Source organism: Peromyscus eremicus, chromosome 2 (genome assembly GCF_949786415.1).
Source record: "Peromyscus eremicus chromosome 2, PerEre_H2_v1, whole genome shotgun sequence".
In the NCBI taxonomy this organism is placed as follows: domain Eukaryota; kingdom Metazoa; phylum Chordata; class Mammalia; order Rodentia; family Cricetidae; genus Peromyscus; species Peromyscus eremicus.
In genome coordinates, this window is record NC_081417.1 from 155080371 (window position 1) to 155101922 (window position 21552).

Here is a 21552-nt window from a genome sequence, read left to right on the forward strand (position 1 = left end):
CCCTGTACCCACTAGTGCATTGACAGTGCTGAGGCATTAGCAATGTCAAGGTATTGTTTCCTGTCTGCTCTGACCTAGAGAGAGGTCTTACATAACCAGTGGTGCAAAGGATCAAGGTTAAGGTGGGGTTGATGGTCTGGAAAGACACCCATGTTGTTTAGCCAGTTATGAAGCAACGAGATCTAGTGAGTAGATTCTAGTTTCTTCCTTAGCTAGTGTGTTCATGAAAGCTGAAGACACATGAGGACATTTGATGAAAGGATGTCACACCTGCATTAGTTCCCAATCTGTGCTCTATTCAGCAGCCATGTGTATGGACACAGCAGGCTGCCTACTATGTCCCATTAAGGAAAGGCTGGGGTTTTTCTTTTTCTTAACTGAAAAGATGCTTTTTACTTTAAGTTAAACTATAGAAATGGATGAAAACTTAAAACAGTGCTTACCAGACATTTCCCTTGGAGCCAAGCTGAAGTATGATCATATTGCCTGACTTGATTCTTGCCAAGTTAGCTGGCCTACATATTTTCCTTTTCTTAATAAGTAGATTCATATAATTATACAATTAAGTCAAATAGTGAAGTAATGACAGTCAAGTAACTTGTGCAACTGAAAACTACAGATTTAGAATTGATGGTAATATCTGAAGTTTTTGAGCAGAAATTAGCAGTTTGCCACCGCCTTTGAAGAAATAAGGAAAATTTGCCCTACAGATCTCCTGAAGTTTCATATGTATATGTTTGTGGGCCTGAGCCAATGTTTGCATACCGTGTGCTAGGTGCCTGTGGAGATCAGAAGAGGGCATCAGTTTGCTCCCTGGGTACTGTTTCAGGGGATATTGGGCCATCATGTTGGGAATTGAATCCACATCCTTACACCAGTTCAGCAGGTGCAGACATGGCGTCCTCTACAGTGGCCGGGAAACAGAGGATTCCCAAAGTGGCCAAGGTGAAAACCAAAGCGCCAGCTGAGGTACAGCTAACTGCAGAGCAGCTCTCTAGAGAGGCTAAAGAGAGAGAACTCGAGCTCCTTCCACCCCCGCCTCAGCAGAGGATCACAGATGAAGAGGAGCTCAATGATTACAAACTTGGGAAGAGGAAGACTTTTGAAGATAAGATAAGAAAAAATAGGACTGTGATCAGTAATTGGATCAAATACGCTCAGTGGGAAGAAAGTGTAAAGGAAATCCAAAGGGCTCGGTCCATATACGAGCGTGCCTTGGATGTAGACTATCGGAATGTTACACTCTGGCTGAAATATGCCGAGATGGAAATGAAGAACCGCCAGGTCAACCACGCCCGAAATATCTGGGACCGAGCCCTGACAGCTCTGCCCCGAGTCAGTCAGTTCTGGTACAAGTCCGCGTACATGGAGGAGATGTTGGGCAATGTTGCCGGTGCCCGTCAAGTGTTTGAGCGCTGGATGGAATGGCGGCCTGAGGACCAGGCCTGGCATGCCTACATCAACTTCGAGCTGAGACACAAAGAGGTGTAGCAGGCCCGAACCCTTTACGAACGCTTTGTGCTCGTGCACCCTGCTGTGAAGAACTGGGTCAAGTATGCCCGATTCGAAGAGAAGCATGCTCATTTTGCCCATGCGCGGAAAGTCTACAAGAGAGCAGTGGAGTTCTTTGGAGAGGAGCGTATGGACGCACACCTGTATGCGGTCTTTGCTAAATTTGAGGAAAATCAGAAAGAATTGGAAAGGGTACGAGTTATCTACAAATATGCCCTGCATAGAATTTCAAAACAAGGGGCGCAAGAACTCTTGAAAAACTATACCATCTTTGAGAAGAAGTTTGGTGACCGGAGGGCTGTGGAAGATATCATCGTGAGCAAACGGAGATGCCAATATGAAGAAGAAGTGAAGGCTAATCCGTACAATTACGATGCCTGGTTTGATTACTTGCGCCTGGAGGAAAGCGAGGCGGAGGCCGACACAGTGCGGGAAGTCTATGAGAGGGCCATTGCCAACGTGCCGCCCATCCAGGAGAAGAGGCATTGGAAGCGCTACATCTATCTCTGGATCAACTATGCGTTCTACGAAGAGCTGGAAGCCAAGGATCCTGAGAGGACAAGGCAGGTCTATCAAGCGTCTTTGGCACTAATTCCTCACAAAAAGTTCACATTTGCCAAAATGTGGTTATATTATGCCCAGTTTGAAATACGACACAAAAATCTGACGCTGGCCAGAAGAGCTTTGGGGACTTCCATAGGCAAATGTCCAAAGAACAAGTTATTCAAAGGGTATATAGAACTGGAACTACAGCTTCGAGAATTTCACAGATGCTGCAAGCTTTATGAGAAGTTCTTGGAATTTGGACCTGAAAATTGTACCTCATGGATTAAGTTTGCAGAATTAGAGACCATCCTCGGTGACATCGATAGAGCCCGGGCCATCTACGAATTAGCCGTCAGCCAGTCAAGCTTAGACATGCCAGAGGTACTTTGGAAATCATACATCGATTTTGAGATGGAGCAGGAAGAAACTGAAAGAGCACGAAACCTTTACCGACAATTGCTTCAGCGAACACAGCATGTCAAGGTATGGATCAGTTTGGCTCAGTTTGAGTTATCCTCAGGGGAAGAGGCAAGTGTGACTAAATGCAGACAGATTTACCAAGAGGCCAACAAAACCATGAGAAAACGTGAAGAGAAAGAAGAGAGACTTAGGTTGCTGGAATCCTGGCGAAGTTTTGAAGATGAATTTGGAACAGTATCAGACAAGCAAGGAGTAGACAAACTCATGCCAGAAAGGGCCAAGAAGAGGAGGAAGGTCCAGGCTGAAGATGGGTCTGATGCCGGCTGGGAAGAATACCACGATTACATCTTTCCAGAGGAGGCTGCCAACCAGCTTAACCTCAAGTTTCTGGCAATGGCCAAGCTTTGGAAGAAACGGCAACAAGAAAAAGAAGCTGCCCAATAGGATCCACATAAGGACATTGGTGAGAGTGAATCCTCATCTTTTTAAGTGTTGGAATTTTTTTTAATAGAAATTAATAGTTTAGAACTTTGATTTCTGAACTTTTTTATATATTTACATAGTAAGGAGTGATCTTTGATAGCTACCTTTCTAATTATTTTTTAAAACACTCTTGGGTTCAATGTGGATAGAACACCATAGATTCTTGTGTTCACCCCTCCTGCTCCTACCCTATATGAAAATGAGTTTTATATGGCCTGTGTACTCACATGCCCATCAGTGTATGACAGATAATTTATAAGCCATGACATTCCCCTACAATGAGACAATGTTTAGACATAAAAGTGAAGTGATGATACACACTGGTACATGGATAAACTCTGATAACATTATAGAAAGCGAGAGAAACAGATTGACCAAGTAGTGCATTGTGATTCCATGTACAGTAACTGTCCAGAACAGGCAGATCCCAAGAGAGTGGATTATGCTTGTCAGGCCTGGGGGGAGAGGGGAGAGGGAATGAGTGCTTCTAGGAAGATCCCTTTGCTTCTAGGAAGACCCCTTTTCGGGAAGATGACAATATTCTACAACTATCGTGAATGTACAAAATGTTACTGACTGTTTACGTTTAAAATGCTATGTGGTTATTTTGTATTTAAAAAATAAATTTTATCATATTAGTACAATGGCCTGTGTAGTCTATGCTCACTCCTTTGGCTTCTGTGGATTTTCCAGACACTGGGTTTGTTTCCTTCTTTTTTGACTTTTGATTTTAGGTTTGACCATGGAGCCCTGGCTAAGGTGGAATTCTAGATCCTCCTAGCTAAGGAGTGTTGGTGGTGCTCTCCTAAGTCTAGCTCCACCCAGACATTCTGATGCATGTTCCCCCAGTCAGCTCCTGTAGTTCCCACACTGTCTGAGATTAGAGAGGAGCTCCCAGCATTCAGACGATTCTTATTCAGTACTTCAGACCCCAGCTTGGCTTCCGGCATGGGATCTTTCTTTCCATCCTTTCTTTGGATACCATTCCATGGTGCTAAGGACAGCATCAAGGGCTTCCAAAAAACACACAAAACATGAGAACTTCTACTTCCTCAGAGACAGCCACACACTCTCTTCCCACTGAGGGTACTTGATTCAGTTACTAATCACAGTCCTATTTTCTCTTATGTTATCTTCAAAAGTCTTCCTCTTCCCAAGTTTGTAATCATTGAACTCTTCATCTGTGATCCTCTGCTGAGGCGGGGGTGGAAGGAGCTCGAGTTCTCTCTCTTTAGCCTCTCTTAAGAGCTGCTCTGCAGTTAGCTGTACCTCAGCTGGCGCTTTGTTTTTCACCTTGGCCACTTTGGGAATCCTCTGTTTCCCGGCCGCTGTAGAGGACGCCATGTCTGCGGACGCTGAACCGGAGTAACCCGGACAAACACACACACACACACACACACACACACACACACACACCTGGACCTCAGAAGTGGGCTTCAAAAACCAGCCCACACCAGAGAGCCGGCCCAGGACAAACTAGATCCCCCAACAGAGGCACACGCCTTTAATCCCGGCACTCGGGAGGCAGAGGCAGGAGGATCTCTGAGTTTGAGACCAGCCTGTTAAGTAGTAATGGGTTATAAAAGCTTCAGAGGAACCAGAGAATACGCTGTCCTGGAGCTTAGTGTCACACCTGGCCCTGTGAACGATTTTCTAAATGATCTTAATAATTAAGAAACACAGAGCTAAATATAGGGTTGACAGCCTTAGAGATCAGGGAAATACGGGGAGCCACCAGCTACCTTACCTCACCAGCTCTGCACCTTCCAAAATGCCCTGACTTCCTGTCTACCTAGGTTTTGATTGCCTAGGTTTTGATTGCCTTGCTGTTCTGCCCTCTCATTGGCTCTTAGCCCAGCTACCTCACTTCCTTGTCACCACCTGTCTGCACAGACCTCCAGGGCTCTAGGGTTGGTACTGGGATTAAAGGCGTGTCTCACTACACTAGGCCGTTCCCTAGTGTGTCCTTGAACACACAGAGACTCTGCCTGACATGTGATCAGATTAAGGGCGTGTGCTACCACTGCTTGACTTCTGTGTTTACTTAAAAATGGCTGTCCTTTTTTCCCTTGATCTCCAGGCATGCCTTATTTATTAACGTACAAATAAAATATCACCACATTTCAGCACAAACAAAGTATCACCACATTTCCCCTTTTTTGTCTAATGAAATAAAAAAATAATTTTAAAAAAAAGGTAAAACTAATATAAGAAAAACTAGGTCAATTTCATTGATAATAATCTGTCTCTGCCTCTCCTGATGCAACTGCTTCACAACACAGCCAAACTGAGCAAGCTGACCCAGGAGCTATACCCTGCACCTCTAGAATGCTACGATCATAGGGGCCTGGTACTTTTAGATCAGTTTGACCAACTTTGTCCCGAACTCTTAAGTATAATAAGGACAAAAAGAAGGTCCCACAAAGTGACTTTTGCTACAAGACAATGCTATAAATGTTTAAATTGTTCTATCTATGAGCTGGAGAGCAGGCATTACCTTTGCCGGCAATAAATTGGGAAAGGTTACTGCTTGGTACTGTCATATTGTTTGTTAGTGTTCTGACAAATCAAGCTTGCCCTGCGACCAGGGGGCAGAGCTAGCCACTACTTAACCATAGAGGCCAGTCAGTGGTGGCACACACCCTTAATCTCAGCACTTGGGAGGCTCACGCCTTTAATTCCAATGCTTGGGAGGTGGAGACAGGATCTTGGCTCCTCATTAGGTCAGAGTAACTGGAGAGGTAAGAAGTCACTGGTAGTTGTTCCTTTGCTTCTCTGATCTTTCACATTATTACCCCATACTTGACCCCTGGGTTTTATTGATAAGTTCTGAGCTATGGAAGCCTACTGGGGGTAGGAGGAGGGGATGGATGAAATCCTCTCTGAGATTATTACAGCTTGAGACTATTCCTCACAGAGATCCCATAGCATGAGTAGCTGTACCCTTCTGCCCATTGCATATAATAAATGTTCTGTGTTTTGGAGTTCCTGGTGCGGCTCCTTCACAGCACACTGACCACTCATCCCCAGCATTTCTCTACTTGTGTCTGTGGCTTTTCTTTCCCCATCACACTAAGCTAGTCACTCTCAAAATTGTGCAGGACATGAAATCCTAGGGAAAGGTCTCAGGAATGGGATTCAGAGCATATGACTTCACAAAGTGCTTAATTATTTAGAAAGCAAATGGTATGAAGTGAGATCGAATCAGGTGGCAATATAAGAACTTGGTATCACACTATTTTTTTTTCTTCATCACATTTCTTGTTCTCAGAAATAGAGACAGGAAGTCCTACACTTGATGTGTCATGGTTGTTATGTGTATTTTGCCCTAAACCATGACGAATTGTGAAGGAATATCCAAGGATACTACACACACAAGTAATAGTGGGAACTATATTGGCTTAGATAGCACCTTCAATAGCTCAAATCAAAACAGAGGGAATTCATGAAAGCTGAATCAATGGCTGTGGAGCCTACATGGGACTGGACTAGGCCCTTTGCGTGGTGAGACAGTTGTGTAGCTCGATCTGTTTGGAAGGCCCCTTGGCTGTAGGATCAGAATCCATCGCTGGTGCAGGAGAGGGCATTGTGGAGCCCACTACCTATGATGGGACACCTCATGAAGCCTTGAGGCAGGGAAAAAGCTTGGACTTGCCTCTACTGAATGTGCCTCCACATGAGAGGCCTTGCCTTCTTGTGGGAGGGAGTAGGAAGTGGGTTGGGAGGGGAGCCTGGGAGTGGGTAGGAAAAGGTAAGATGGGGAACTTTGATTGGTATGCAAAATGAATGCAAAAATTTCGTAATAAAAAAAGATAATAATAGGGGAATAAAAGCAGTTTATGTTTTGCAGTTCGTGGTGGGGCATGCCTTTAACCCCAACCATTGTGCAGTTTGACTCAGGCCAAACTCTGTGAGTTTAAACCTAGCTGGGTCTACATGGAGAGCTCCAGGACATCCAGGGCTACCAAAAGAGAGGCCCTGTCTCAAAACAAACAAATACACACGACAAAAATAATCCCTGTGTTTTCAGGTCACATACTTTATTCCCATCAGTCTAGAGGAAGAAAGAAGCAGGAAGATCTTAATGTGTTTGAGGCTGCCTGTACAAGATATTTTTCAGTATCTAGATGAAAAGAGTTCCGTTTGGGGGAGACAAAAAGTTGAGATTTGCCTGAAAGACAAGAGCCCATTATACTGAATTTTATTTGTTCATTAATTTAGTAGTTGTTTATGTACTCCATTTTTATTGGTTTTTCTGAAGAAGAGTCTTGCTCTGTAGCTTTGGAGATCTGATACTCCAGTTTCCGACAATCCTCCTACTTCAGCATTCCACCTAGTAGTTGGACTCCTGTGAGCCAACACACCTGGCTGAGTTTTATTCACATGTGACCCACATGGTTCTGAATGTTTGTCAGATTGGCAGTACTACCTTCCTAACAAGAGACATGCACACAAAATCTCCTAAACATATCCTCCGAGAACTTTGTGGCAAACATTGTCACAATTGTGCGATCCTTTCTAGAATATATAACTGAGTTGCATGTTCTCTCATTCTTCAGCTGTGTTAGCTACTCAGAAGGCTGAGGCAGAAACATGGCTTGCATCTGCTCCTGTTAGGCACTGGTTCTGAAGATATAGACAATTGGAAATGTGTTTGCCTAGCATCACAAACCCTAGGCTCTCTCTACAGCGTTGCGTGGACTAGACAAGCTGGAAAAAGCCTGTCATCCAGAACTAAGGTCATCTCTGGCTATCTAACAAGATAGAAGCCAGCATGGCTATAAAAACAATTTCTCACCGGGCGGTGGTGGCGCACACCTTTAATCCCAGCACTCGGGAGGCAGAGCCAGGTGGATCTCTGTAAGTTCGAGGCCAGCCTGGTCTACAAAGTGAGTTCCAGGAAAGGCGCAAAGCTACCAAAAAAAAAAAAAAACTATTTCTCAGAACAGTTTTAAATCTGTGTCATGGAAGGAGATGGTGCCCTTGGCTTTCAGACAGAAGAGGTTGTTTCTGTAAAGACCAGTTCAGTACAGTGAACAGAAAAAAAAATTCACCAATAATGGGAGCTGAACCAGGCATGGGAGAACACACCTTTAATGGCAGCATCTTGGATGCAGAAGCAAGCTGATCTACATAAAAAGTTTCAGAAAAGGGCTGGAGAGATGGCTCAGAGGCTAAGAGCACTAGCTGCTTTTCCAGAGGTCCTGAGTTCAATTCCCAGCAAACACATGGTGGCTCACAACCATCTATAATGAGATCTGGTACCCTTTTCTGGTGCCCAAGCATACATACAGGTGGAACAGTCTATACATAACTAATAAATAAGTCTTAAAAAAGAGTTTCAGAAAGCCAGAAGTACATTATAACACCCTGTTTCAAAAACAGAGTGGGGTTTGGATAAGATGCTTCCTCACACTTTTCACAACAGGAGACAAAAATGGGATCATCACTTCTTCTAGGCAAAGAAACAAATAATTCGTCAATAACTTTCAACCCCTTTAACTTCAGCGATCCAAGAAAGAAGGGGGTTGATCTCTGTGTGTGGGACCAACCAGGTCTACACCGTGACTTCCTGGCCATTTGTGTCTGCACAATGAGACCATGTCTTCATCAACATTTATGAGCTGGATGGTGGCTCAGGTGTTTAGAGTAGAGAGTGCTCTTTTGAATACTCAACTAAAATTGTGAGCACCCATATCATGTAGCTCAAAACCACCTGAAACTGTGAATCCAAATGGATGCAACGCCTCTGGCCTCTGTGGGTAATTTAATCCTGTATACATTTTTCAACACAGACACATGCATGTATATCATTAAAAGTAATAAAAACAAATATTTAAAAAGTGGGGAAAATAAGTTTTCTCCACATAAACTTAATAAATAAATAAATGCTTTGCACAATATTAAATTGAATATTTATTCAGTAATTAGTTTGTGTATTTACATCCCCAGCTACACATTTAGAAGAAAAAAAAAATCTTTTAGCCGGGAGTATTGGTGCACACCTTTAATCCCAGCACTCAGGAGTTAGAGGCAGGTGGATCCCTCTGAATTCAAAGCCAACCTGGTCTACAAAGGATGTTCCAGGACAGCTAGGGCTGTTACACAGAGAAACCCTGTAAAGAAAAATAAAAATTCATTGATATTCTCTTACTTTCAATGATACTACCTACATGTTATAGGTAAGCACTTTCCTACTGAACCATCTCCCAGGCCTTTTCAAAATCTATTCGGCAATTAGTTGGAAGACTCATTCGTGTATTCTTGCTGTTTGAGACAAGATTTCACTCTGTAGTGCAGGCTACCCTGAGATTCTAGGAGTAGACAGGCTGGTTGCAAATACAAGGAAACCTGCGGGATTGACTCAGCCTACTGAGTGCTGAGTTATGCATTAGCCTGTAGCCGGTTGTTTCTACCTTCCTGAGTAGGAAATGGACATGCATCCAGGGCTACCCACTAACTCACACTGTGAACTACGCCACCTTCCAGCTAGTGGTACTGAGCCTTTAATTTTATAGTATTTCAACAAGCTTTACAAACAAAGTCTGAAACATTTGTGTTAGATAAGACAAGCAGGGATATGTGTTTGTCACCATGAGGCAGAAATCATCCCTGAAGGTGGCCTGTGGGTAGTAGACTCAGTGGTCTCTGCATGGGGCGATCCACCTCCAGAAGGTCAGGCAGTGACTCGAGCCTATAGAATTATAAGATTTTTCATTGCTTTCTGTGATAGTTATTTTTGTTGGCTTGCTTGGTGGATTTCATGTGTTTACTTTTGTTATGAGACAGGCTATCAAGTGCCCCAGGCTAGCCTTTAACATGCCATGTACCTGGGGGTTGACTTGAACTTTAGGAGCTTCGTGCCTTGCCTCCCCAATGTAGGAACTGCAAACATATGCCACCATGACTCACTTGTGGATAAATGTCTAAAAGACTTTGAAGTCACATACACCCTTTCCTAAAACTGGCTTCCAATCTTCATCAGATTCCTGAATCCCCACTCAGAATATCCACATTGTTTCCTAAACCAACTTTACTTCCATTTCATGGAATCCCTAATTCTTCTGACTTCCTAAGGCTTCAGACACACATGCAGGTAAAATACTCAGACACATGATGTAAAATACAATCATTTTTGTTTTTTCAAAAACAAAGATATGTCCATATGTTGCTCTGGCTGGGCTGGAATTCACTATGTCGACCATGCTGGGCTCCAGGTCACACAAATTCACCTACCTCTGCAAGGACAAAGACCTACACCACCACTCCCAGGAAAAATAAAACTTTAAAAAAATTTCAAAGGCCAGACATATTAATCTGAAGTGAGCCATGGGGGAAAACAAAACAAACATACAAACAAACAAACAAACCAAAACCTCAAATTTGGATTGCTCAGCCAGAAAATAGGAAGCTGAGCAAACCTGTCTGAAGAAAACAGAATCACAAATTAACAAAGAACAACATTTGAGATGAAGTCAAAGCTTCCTGGAAGAAAGTATCCAGTCTCTGTGATGACGAACATTCTGTTTAAAAGTTGAAGATTCCAGTGTTTAAGAGAACTACGAAACAAAAATGCCTCTAACCCTTAAGCTCCACTTGCCGAAGGACAGGTAACTTCCTGGAATGATGAGTTCTGTTGTTGTCATTGCCTCGATTTCCACCAAACACCTACATTTCCTTCTGCAAAAAAAAAAGCTTTCTCCTGACTGATTCCAGGGTGTGCAGATTGTCTGCAACACTCTCTAGGAAAGCTCTGAGAGGCACAGTACTCAGATCAGATGAAATGACATTTCCCAATTCCAGATGTCTGATGATGGAGGCTCAGAAACTGGGCAAAAGACTCTGAGTCTGACTCTGAGAACTTGCAGAAAGAGATGGACAGGGACTCCAATGGGGTCTTCAGATACCTAAAGGAGAGCCCAAGGGGTTAGTTTGGCACATAGTGATGGGGTTGACCTAGAGTAGTGGAACACATATCCAGAGCCAGTGTGACCATGGGATAGCAGTGAGAACCCAGTACAGCCTGCTCACTCAAGTCATACCATTCTAGGCTGCAGCCAATTGCCATCATGGTAAGACTCAACCATTATTGTGAAATCTACAGTGGCTGCCAGACATCAAATGTCCTCTAGTCTATATGGGAAAACAGAAATGTTTGCTGTGATAGCAGGAGCGCTCCCTTCTTCCTTACCTGAACAATTGACTCATGTGGCAATTGAGAAATTAGGTGCCAACCATGTAGAGATGCTAGAGACAGTTGAGTTTGGAGAACTGAGAAATGAACTTGGTGACTAATCTTCTCTGTGTCTGTTAGTGTATTTATAAGACTGAAGAGGTTCTCATGGAGCAGTGTTAGAAAGAGCTTGAGATATCTCATCTGGCCAAGGCAAGGTGTGAAACAAGTCAGTGTGGACAGCCTCCAACCTGCATGCAACTCTTTGACACAATCCATCTGGAAAATCTTCAAGACCTTCCTGGCAGTGTACAGGGACCATCCCCAAATCTGCATTTTCATACAGCACAGCTGCAGGGAACCTCTTCTCTCCTGGGCTCACTGCAACAAATATGCTTGGTGTTCATCCTGATTGAAGCCAAGTCAAAGGTCTTGACCACCTTCAAATGCCACACCCATGCATATCTAGGAAGGCGCTTTGTTCTTTGCTTTTCACACACAGCCTCTGCTGAGCACTCTCCATCCTCTTTCAGCCCATCCATCCCAGAAGTCGTGGTGCACACTCCTCAGGTCGAGCACTTGAAGCTTCTGCCTCCTGTGAGTAGAACGGAAGTGTCAGGAGACACAAAAGACCCAACCCAGAGCCAGCTTTCCCCAGGCAGCTCCCATGCCAGCTGTTCTCTTCTCTGCTGTGTCTTCTACATATTTATAGTTTCCAGTGCTGGGTCTCCACACAATAACTCAAGCCAGTCAGGCAAAGGTTCTGGAGACCTGCCTAGCTTTCTCCACTCATTACTCTGGACTTCTACTGTCACTGTTTCTATTAGCTGGTGGAGACACAGGAACAGACTCATTCTCCTGTAGCTACAGCTCCAAGCTGTGCTGCATACTTGACAGACATTTGCTACCAGGACCCTTGGAGAGCTGTCCAGGATTCTGCAGCTCTACAAGATGATACAAAATATACATACTTAATGATCCCATGATTAAATATTGTGAATGAATGGCTGTCTAGTGGTGTCAGATAGCTCTGCGTTTCAAGATGTGGATCCAGTCAGGACTGGACCGGAATCTTTTGTTCTCTAAGGGACATTCTTCTCTTGCATTCTTTGTCTTTCTTTTTTTGGTGTTATGTAGCCCAGGCTGTATGGTGGTATTTTATTTGTACTGAAATGTGATTTTAATTGTATGTTAATAAATAAAGTTTCCCGGGGGTCAGAGCTATTAGAGCCATAGCAAGAGCATGGCAGTGGTGGCGCATGCCTTTAATCCCAGCACGTGGTAGCCAGAGCTAGGTAGATCTCTGTGTATTCAAGGATACAGCCAGCATTGGAGACACACGCCTTTAATCTCAATACCAACCATAGAAGATCTGGAAGTCTCTACAGACAGGCAGTGATGAGGCAGTCATGTGTTTGGGTTTACAAACAATGAGAAGTCAGAACAGAAAGACTATATAAAGACAAACACAGGAAGCAGCTCTCTTTCGGAGAGGTCTCTTGGCTTAAGAGGCTAGCTGCAGCAGGCAGGTAAGGCTCTTAGCTCTGATCTCTTGGCTTTCTTCTTTGCATTGGTTCTGTGTTTCTTATTTAATAAGACAGTTGGTTACAGCTACAAATGGCACCCAATGTGTTGGCAAGAGTTTCCACCTAAAACCTGAGTAAAAAGATTCTAAAACGGAGCTAAAAACAGTTCCTAGTTGTCTCCTTCAAGTTAGCAGCAGCCTGCGTGTTTGAGCTACTATGGCGGGTTCCTGGCATGTGCACTCGACCTGCCGCCGTATGGCAGGAATGAGGCCTCTGCAAGTGGCACATTAAGCTGCGTGGTGGATTTAGCCTTTGCTAGTACAAAACAAAAAAAGAGGTTTCTGGGCTACACACTGCTTGGATAAAAGCATAGACCCACAATAGCTCCCAGAGCTGGCGGTAAACATACCACCGCCATGTTGGGAAGCTGAGGTGGGCAGAGCCAGCAGCCATAGCGCCGTTTCAGTCTTACAAATGCTGCAGTTTAAAGCAATAGATTCACAATAAGACAGATTCAGATGTAATTGTTTACAATGTGTGTAAAATATACGTAGGCTTGAAAGAGACAAAAAAGGTGATATATACAGTTATAGAAACAAATACATAGTTTTAAAAAATAAAGTCTTTAAAGAGACAGTAAAATTAATATAAAAAATAAGCCATGTAAAGATGAGTATTACACAGACAATCTGGATTGTGTTGTCTTTGGGATTTTTAACTGCAGAAAAACATTTGATCGTAAAAGATGTTGAGTTAAACCAATATGCATATTTTAAAGATACCTTGACTTCAAATTTTGGATGTAAGGATGTGTTGCCTTGGAAAGGAGGCTCTGCTTTTGTTTCCACAGAAAGCCAGAGGCTATGGATTTGTTCCAGATTAAGATACATCAGGTTTGACCAGCTAAGACCCCCTGAAAGGTCTCCGATGACACCATGGCCCAGATGATCCAACATCCAGAATGGTTTGAAGGCAACTGGCTCAGATAATACAGCCTCATGGACTATTCCATAATCCTAAAATTTTCTTTGTGTCCCCATAAGATACAGCGCCCCCCTCCAGCAGGAAGTAGTAAGAGAAGCTACGCCCAAATTCCCAAATTATATGTAATTTTACTTTGTTAAGGTTAAAACCTTCCTTTTTGAAAAAAAAAAAAAAAGACAAGAAAAGAAAAGAAAAGGGGAAGTGCTGTGGAATGTTCTGTATGGCAAATGTGTTGCTTTGATTGGTTAGTAAATAAAACACTGATTGGCCAGTAGTCAGGCAGGAGGAAGTATAGGCGGGACAAGGAGGAGAATAAAGCTGGGAAGTGGTAGGCTGAGTCAGAGACACTGCCAGCCACCACGATGACAAACAGCATGTGAAGATGCTGGTAAGCCACAAGCCACATGGCAAGGTATAGATTTATAGAAATGGATTAATTTAAGCTGTAAGAACAGTTAGCAAGAAGCCTGCCACTGCCATATAGTTTGTAAGCAATATAAGTCTCTGTGTTTACTTGGTCGGGTCTGAGGGGCTGTGGGACTGGCAGGTGAGAGAGATTTGTCCTGACTGTGGGCCAGGCAGGAAAACTCTAGCTACAAGGCTGGTCTTGAACTCCTTGTCCTTTTCTCTGCACTCCATGATTGCTGAGGTCACTGACGTATACCACCAAGCACAGCTTGTAATTAAGCAGACTGTGGGGTGCTAATCTTCAGGGCTCCCAACCTCTGCTGGCTTTCTGCACATTAAGGTCCCCAGGGGATGGACAAAGGTCCCTGTCCTGTTCATAAGGATTGCCAGTCCCTACTGTCCTCATAATAAATGTAAAGTGGTAAATTCTCTTGTTTTGTTAATGAGTCCCTTAGACTGGCCATTGTGTTTCGTTGTGTTTGTATAATCAAGTAGCAATAAAGAATTTTGTGTAAAATCTTTTGTGTTTTTCTTCATTGTTATGTTTATTAAAAATATGGGTAGCCTTTGCTCAATGGGCAAAGGTTACCTGAATCCAAATTTGATAATTTGAGTTTGATTCAAGAGACCTGCATGGTAGAAGGGAGCACCAACTCCCAAAGTTGACTTCTCACTTCCATGAGCAGGCAATGGCAGGTATGATGTTATGTTCAGGCACACACAAAATAAAACAAATAAAAATAAATATATTCTAGGTGGCTGAAAGATAGCTCAGCGGTTAAGGGCACTGATTGCTTTCCCAAATGACCCGGGTTCAAATCCCAGCACCCACATGGCAACTAACAACTGTCTGTAACTCCAAGATCTGACACTCTCACATAGACTTACATGTAGGCAAAAAAATGCACATAAAATAAAAGTAAATAAATTAAAATATATATTCTAGTGGACTAATGTGTAAATATATTTTAGATGCATGCTGATTTCCATAAAACATAAAATCTGAACAAAAGTAAAAACTTAAGCTGAAGAGGGCCTGAGTGATAACTCAGCAGTCAAAAACACATGAAGTTTGTGCAGAGAATCTTGGCTCAGGCAGAGACGATATCTGAGCTCTGATGGTGACCTCTTACTTCAGAAGGCCAGCACTTCTTTTGGCATGTAGCATCATGTCTTTGTTAAATATGCACTATAAAATATTCCTTAATATTTCCTTTTTAAATGGTGAGTGGAAAAGGCCATCTGGCCCCAAAATGACCTCAAACACATGATCCTTCTGCCTCAGCCAACAGAGTTCTGAGATTACAAGTATGCATTGCCATGCCTAGCATCACTGAATAAAGTTTTCTTTGTTGAAGGAGGGGTGCTAGTGTATGTAGTGTGCATGTCTGTGAATGCCTAGGTGGAGTCCATAGGTCAACATTACTTCTCCACTTAAGCTTTTGTGCCAGCCTGGTGCTCACTTCTTGGGGTAGACTGGCTGGCCAGTGGTCTCCCAGATCCTGTCTATTGTCCCCTCAGCACAGGGTTTGCTGATACTCCCCCTCATCACAGGTCCCAGTTTTTATCAGGATGCTGAAGAGTCTGAACTCAAATCCTCAAGCTGTGCTGGAGTCATGTTATGAGGGTGAAGATATGATGCATCAGTTTATGCCAGAGTGGTGCTGGACTGAAGGTGTTTGCTAACTCACAGGTGAGGCCAGTTCTTCAGCCTCAGTATTTGAAGGCAAATCCAGTATTTGGATGTAACTGTTACAAAATGAGGTCACTCAGGGCTGCTGCAAGTTACCAATAAGACCATTGTGGGAGCCCGTTCTCGGGTTCCTCGTGGCTTTACCCAGCAGGTCCACATAGAGGATGATTAGACCACGGGCCTGAGTGCAGGTGTCTGAGATGGTCTGCACTTGCCTGTGCTGGGGGAGGAGGTCTTTTGCTCCACCCCTTGGTGTCTCTATAAAAACCCTAGGGCAGAGACAGTCGGGGCCCGTTGGAATAGGTTCCAGGCCCTCTCGAGGCTATCCTTTATTTTCTATCTGTTTATCTCCGCGATATTCTCCGCAATAAATCCTTCTATCTAATATTTCCTGCGCTCGCACTCAAGAAAACTCTGGGGAACTGTGGGGGTGGTTGGGTAAACGCCCCACAGACCATATTATATAAGACCAAAAACCAGAACAGGGTACAGACTGACATCTAAAACATCAGAGTTAAATAGCTATAGCAAGCCAAGCGTAGTGACACATGCCTGAAGCTTGATCCTAATTAGTCTATCAATAAAAACCTGGAGTCAGATATTAGGGTAAAAGCTGAAAGATCAGAGAAGCAAAGGAACAGCCACATCACTTCTTACCTCTACTAAATCTCAGACTGAGTTGAGGGGATCCTGTCTCTATGAATCCTCAGACTGAATGGGGGGCTGAGATTATGTCTCCACCTGCCATAAATTCCTGTCTCCACCTGCCTAGTGCTGGGATTAAAGACATGCACTGTTACCACCTGGCTCTGTTTCTCTTTTAGACTGGTTCAATCTCATGTAGTTCAAGGTGGCCTTGAACTCCTAATCTTCATGCTTCCTTCTCCCAAGTGCTGGGATTAAAAGTGTGTGCCATGACTGCTTGGCCTCTATGGTTAACTAGTGGCTAGCTCCACCCTCTGAACTCCTGGCAAGCTTTGCCAGAACACAAACAAAATATCATACAACACATGCCCACAATCTAAACACATAGGAGGTAGAGGCAAGAGAATCAGGAGTTCAACAGCCTAAACTATAAATTGAGATCATGTCTCAAAATAAAACCAAAATAACAACTTGGGCCAAAGACATGTGAGATCAACATAAGAACAAGGAAGAATCAGGCCCTGTTGGCACAAGCCCATTATCCCATCTTCTCTGGAGACTGAGGCAGCAGGATTACAAGAACACATACATGATAAAGCCTTCTAGAAACCCATTTCTTTTTAAGGTAATTAAAAATAGAACTTTAAGCTGGGAGGTGGTGGTGTTCACCTTTAATCTCAAAGACAGGAGGATTTCTGTGACTTCAAGGCCAGCCTGATCTACAGAGTGAGTTCCAGGCTAGGCAGAGCTACACAAGAAACTCTGTCAAAAAAATTGATAGATTGATTGATTAATTATATAAAAAAAATAGAACTTTTTTCAAAAAGGAGTTTATGTCAGGCATGATGGTACATACCTTTAATCCCTAACTTTGGAGGCAGAGGCAAATGGTCTGGCGAGTTAGAGGACAGCCTGGTCTATTTAGGGAGTTTTAAGACAGTCAGGGCCATGAAGGTATGAGGGAGGAAGATTTATTAGAATAGCTTAAAGGCTGAGGTCCAGTGAACTAACCAACAATGGCTGTCTATCAACTGAAGTTCCAAGAGTCAGCAGTTGTTTATTCCATGAGGTTGAATGTCTCAAGTATCCTTCAGTATATGCTGTAATCCCAAAAAAGTAGCTCTAACGCCAGTGAAGAAATGAACTTGCTAGCAAGAGTAAGAACAAGCTTGCCAAAAGAGAGGAAGCTACTTCTTCCCTGTCCTTTAGTCAGACGGCCAGCAGAAGATGTGTCCCAGATTAAAGGGACACATCCCAACTCCAAAGATCTGAATTCCAGATGAATCTTCTCTCCTTAAATATCTGGATTAGAAGTGGATCTTCTCCAGACATAAATCCAAACACCTATGGACACCTGATTTTTAAAAAGTCAGAAATACACAATGGAAAAAAGAAAGCATCTTCAACAAATGGTGCTGGTCTAACTGGATATCTGCATATAAAGAATGCAAATAGAGCCGGGCGGTGGTGGTGGTGGTGGTGGCGGCGGCGGCGGCGGCGGCGGCGGCGGCGGCGGCGGCGGCGGCGGCGGCGGCGCACGCCTTTAATCCCAGCACTCGGGAGGCAGAGCCAGGCGGATCTCGGTGAGTTCGAGGCCAGCCTGGTCTACATCAGCGAGTTCCAGGAAAGGCACAAAGCTACACAGAGAAACCCTGTCTCAAAAAACAAACAAACAAAAAAAGCAAAAAGATCCACTTTTATCACCCTGCATAAAACTAAAGTCCAAGTGGATCAAAGTCCTCAGCATTATACCAGACACACTGAACCTGTGTGAAGGAAAATAGGGAATAGCCTTGAACACAATGGCAAAAGAGACAACTTCCTAGTAGCACAAGCTCCCAGATCAACAATTAATGAATAGGACCTCATGGAACTGAAAAGTTTCTGTAAGGCAAACTACAGCATGGAAAAAGATTTTCTCGAACTCCATATCCAACAGAGGGCTAATATCTAAAATACATAAAGAACTCATGAAACTAGACATCAACAAACCAATATCCAATTCAAAAATGGGGTACAGAACTAAACTGAGAATTCTCAGTAGAGGAATCCCAAATGGAGGAGAAACACTTAAAGAAATGTTCATTGCTTATTGGGAATGTTATCATTTTTACTATTTTCTACAGAGAAAATATTTTCCAGTTTCAAATAACTCTGGACTTTTGAATTATAACCTGTTTTTATGTTCAAGCTATCTGTGTATTATTTCTCCTGAAGTTGTATATAAAATGATTTTACATTCAAAAAAAAGTTTAAAGTTCAGCTTGCTTGACATATGATTTGCATACAATAAAACATTTATTTTTCGGTACAGTTTCATGCATTTAAACTTTGAATAGTTTAAACATGTGGGTCGTGACCCCTTTGGGGGTCAAATGACCCCTCCACAAGGGTCACATATCAGATATCCTGCATATCAAATATTTACATTATGATTCATAACAGTAGCAAAATTACAGTTATGAATAGCAACAGAAATGTGTTGTGGTTGGGGCTCACCACAACCTGAGAAACTGTATTAAAGGGGGGCAGCATTAGGAAAGTTGAGATCCACTGGTTTAAAGAAAGACAAACACATATGTAGCTAGCTACACAGTTAAAATGGGGAATTTTTTTCCCTTTGGTGGTTTGAAATGGCCCCCATATATTTGAATGTTTGGTTTCTAGTTGGTAGAACTGTTTAAGAACTAGGAAGTGTGACTTTGTTGAAGGAGGCTTGTCATTACAGGTGGGCTTTGAGGCTTGAAAAGCCCATGCTCTTCCCAGTTAGTGCTCTCTGCTTTCTTTGCCTCGTGGTTGTTGTCTCAAGATGTGAATTCTCATCTGTTGTTCCAGTGCCATGCCTGCCAGCCAGTTGCTATGCTCCCTGACGTGATGAAAATAAAGAATATGTTTAAGCCTGGCATTGGTGGCACACACCTTTAATCCCAGCACTCGGGAGGCAGAGGCAGGCAGATCTCTGTGAGTTCGAGGCCTACCTGGGCTACAGAGTGAGTTCCAGGGAAGGCACAAAGCTACAGAGAAACCCTGTCTCAAAAAACCAACCCCCCTACAAAAAAAAAACCAACAAAAAAAGAATATGTTTAATTAAAAAAAATACAGAAAGAAATGTTCATCATCCTTAGCCATGAAAGCCAAATGCAAATCAAAACTACTTTGAGACTGCATCTTAACAAATCATGACTATAATAAATAGCACAAGTTACAGCTCATCCTAGCAAGAATGTGGAGAAAGAAGGAAACTCCTCCATCCTTGGTGCGAGTGCAAACTTGTACAACCACTTTAGAAATCAATATGACGATTTCTCAGAAAATTGGGAATCAATCTACCTCAAGACCCAGCTATACCACTCTTCATCATATACTAAAAAATTGCTTCATCCGAAAACAAGGACACATGCTCAACTATGTTCAGAGTGACTTAATAAGTAATAGCCAGAAACTGGAAATAACATAGATGTCCCTCAACCAAAGGATGGATAAAGAAAATGTGATATACTTACACATTGGAGTTAGAAAATCAGCTATTAGGAAAAAATGACATCAGCTGGGTATGGTGGCACACATCTTTAATCCCAGCACTCAGGAGGCAGAGGCACATGGATCTCTTTGATTTCAAGGCCAGCCTGGTCTACAGAGTGAGTTCCAGGACAGCCAAGGCTACACAAATAAACACTTTCGAAAAAACTAAACCAAATCCAGAAAGAGAGAGAGAGAGAGAGAGAGAGAGAGAGAGAGAGAGAGAGAGAGAGAGAGAGAAGAAAAAAGAAATAAAGAAAATATGACATCATGAAAATTTTAGGACATCATGAAATTTTCAGGCAAATAGATGGAGCTAGAAAAAAATCATCCCGAGCAAGACAACCCAGACCCAGAATGACAAACATGATACATACTCACTTAGAATAGATATTTGCTGTTAAGGAAAGGATTATCACACTATAATTCACACACCCAGAGAGCTAAGTAGCTAGGCTCTGTGGGTAGGGTTGGGGAGGGAACACATGGATCTCCTTGGGAAGGGGAAATAGACTTTTTGGGTGGACTGGGAGCTGGTGGGGATGAGAACAGGGGGGGATCAGGAGGGGGAGGGAAAAGGGAAGGAGGAAGAGAGAGTATGGGAAAGAGGACTGGAATATGAAGGGGCATCATTTAGGGGGCAATGTGGAAACCTAGAGCAGTGAAATCTTCCTAAAACCTGTGAGGGTGACCCTATGGAGGACTCGTAATGGAGGATATGGAGCCCAAACCTGCCATCTTCTGTAAACTAGCAAGGCGCCCAGTGGTAGAACTAGGAACCAATCCAGCCACAAAACCTTCAACCCACACTTGTCCTACCTACAAGACATGCTGGAGCAATGGTGGTTCAGAGAACATGGGTGTGACCAACCAATGGCTGGTCTAACTTGAGGCCAGAGCCACAAGAGGGAGCCCATACCCAACACTGCCTGGATGGCCAGGAATGGGAAGCAGCAGGGCTCAGAGATCTTGGATTGGGGTCTAGCCCAATCATCATCAGAGAGGCTCGTTTCCTCAGGCAACTGATGGGAGCAGATCCAGAGACCTACATCCAAACATTAGGCAGAGCTCAAGGAACCGCTCAGAAAATGGGGAGGAAGGATTGTAGGAGTCAGAGTTGTTGAGGACATCAGAAGAACACAGTCCACAAAAATCAATTAAGCAGGACTTGGCAGGAGCTCACAGAGGTTGATGTGGCAATCATGGAGAATGTATGGGTCTGTGCTAGGTCCTCTGCATACGTGCTGTGGTTGTTTAGCTTGGGCCTTTTGTGGGACTCTTAGCAGTGGGAGTGGGAGTGTCTCTGACTTTTTTTCCTTCTCTCGGGACCCTTTTCCTACTACTATGTTGCCTTGTCCAGCCTTGATAATAAGAGTTTATGCCTAGTCTTACTGCAACTGTTATGCCCTTTTCTGAAGGGAAATAGAAGAACAGTTGATCTGAGGGGGGTTGGGAGGGATGGAGGGAGGAAGGGAGAGGAGGCTGTGGTCTGGATATATTCTATGAGAGAAGAATAAACAAAAAGATAAAAGAAAACAAAGAAATGAGTTTTCCCACTTCAAGTGATTTAAGAAAAAATCCCTCAGCCTGGCAGTGGTAGCATATGGCTTTAATCCCAACACTCAGGGGGCAGAGGTGTGGGG

At 43.4% G+C, this 21552-nt stretch overlaps 1 protein-coding gene across 1 annotated transcript; it reads left to right on the forward strand.

Moving 5' to 3' along the window:
* The first annotated feature begins 894 nt into the window (after positions 1-894).
* LOC131905293 (crooked neck-like protein 1) lies at positions 895-2967 on the forward strand. The gene is given in 1 exon segment (XM_059256263.1): positions 895-2967. A coding segment is annotated over 1 exon segment (2073 nt).
* Positions 2968-21552: the final 18585 nt, after the last annotated feature.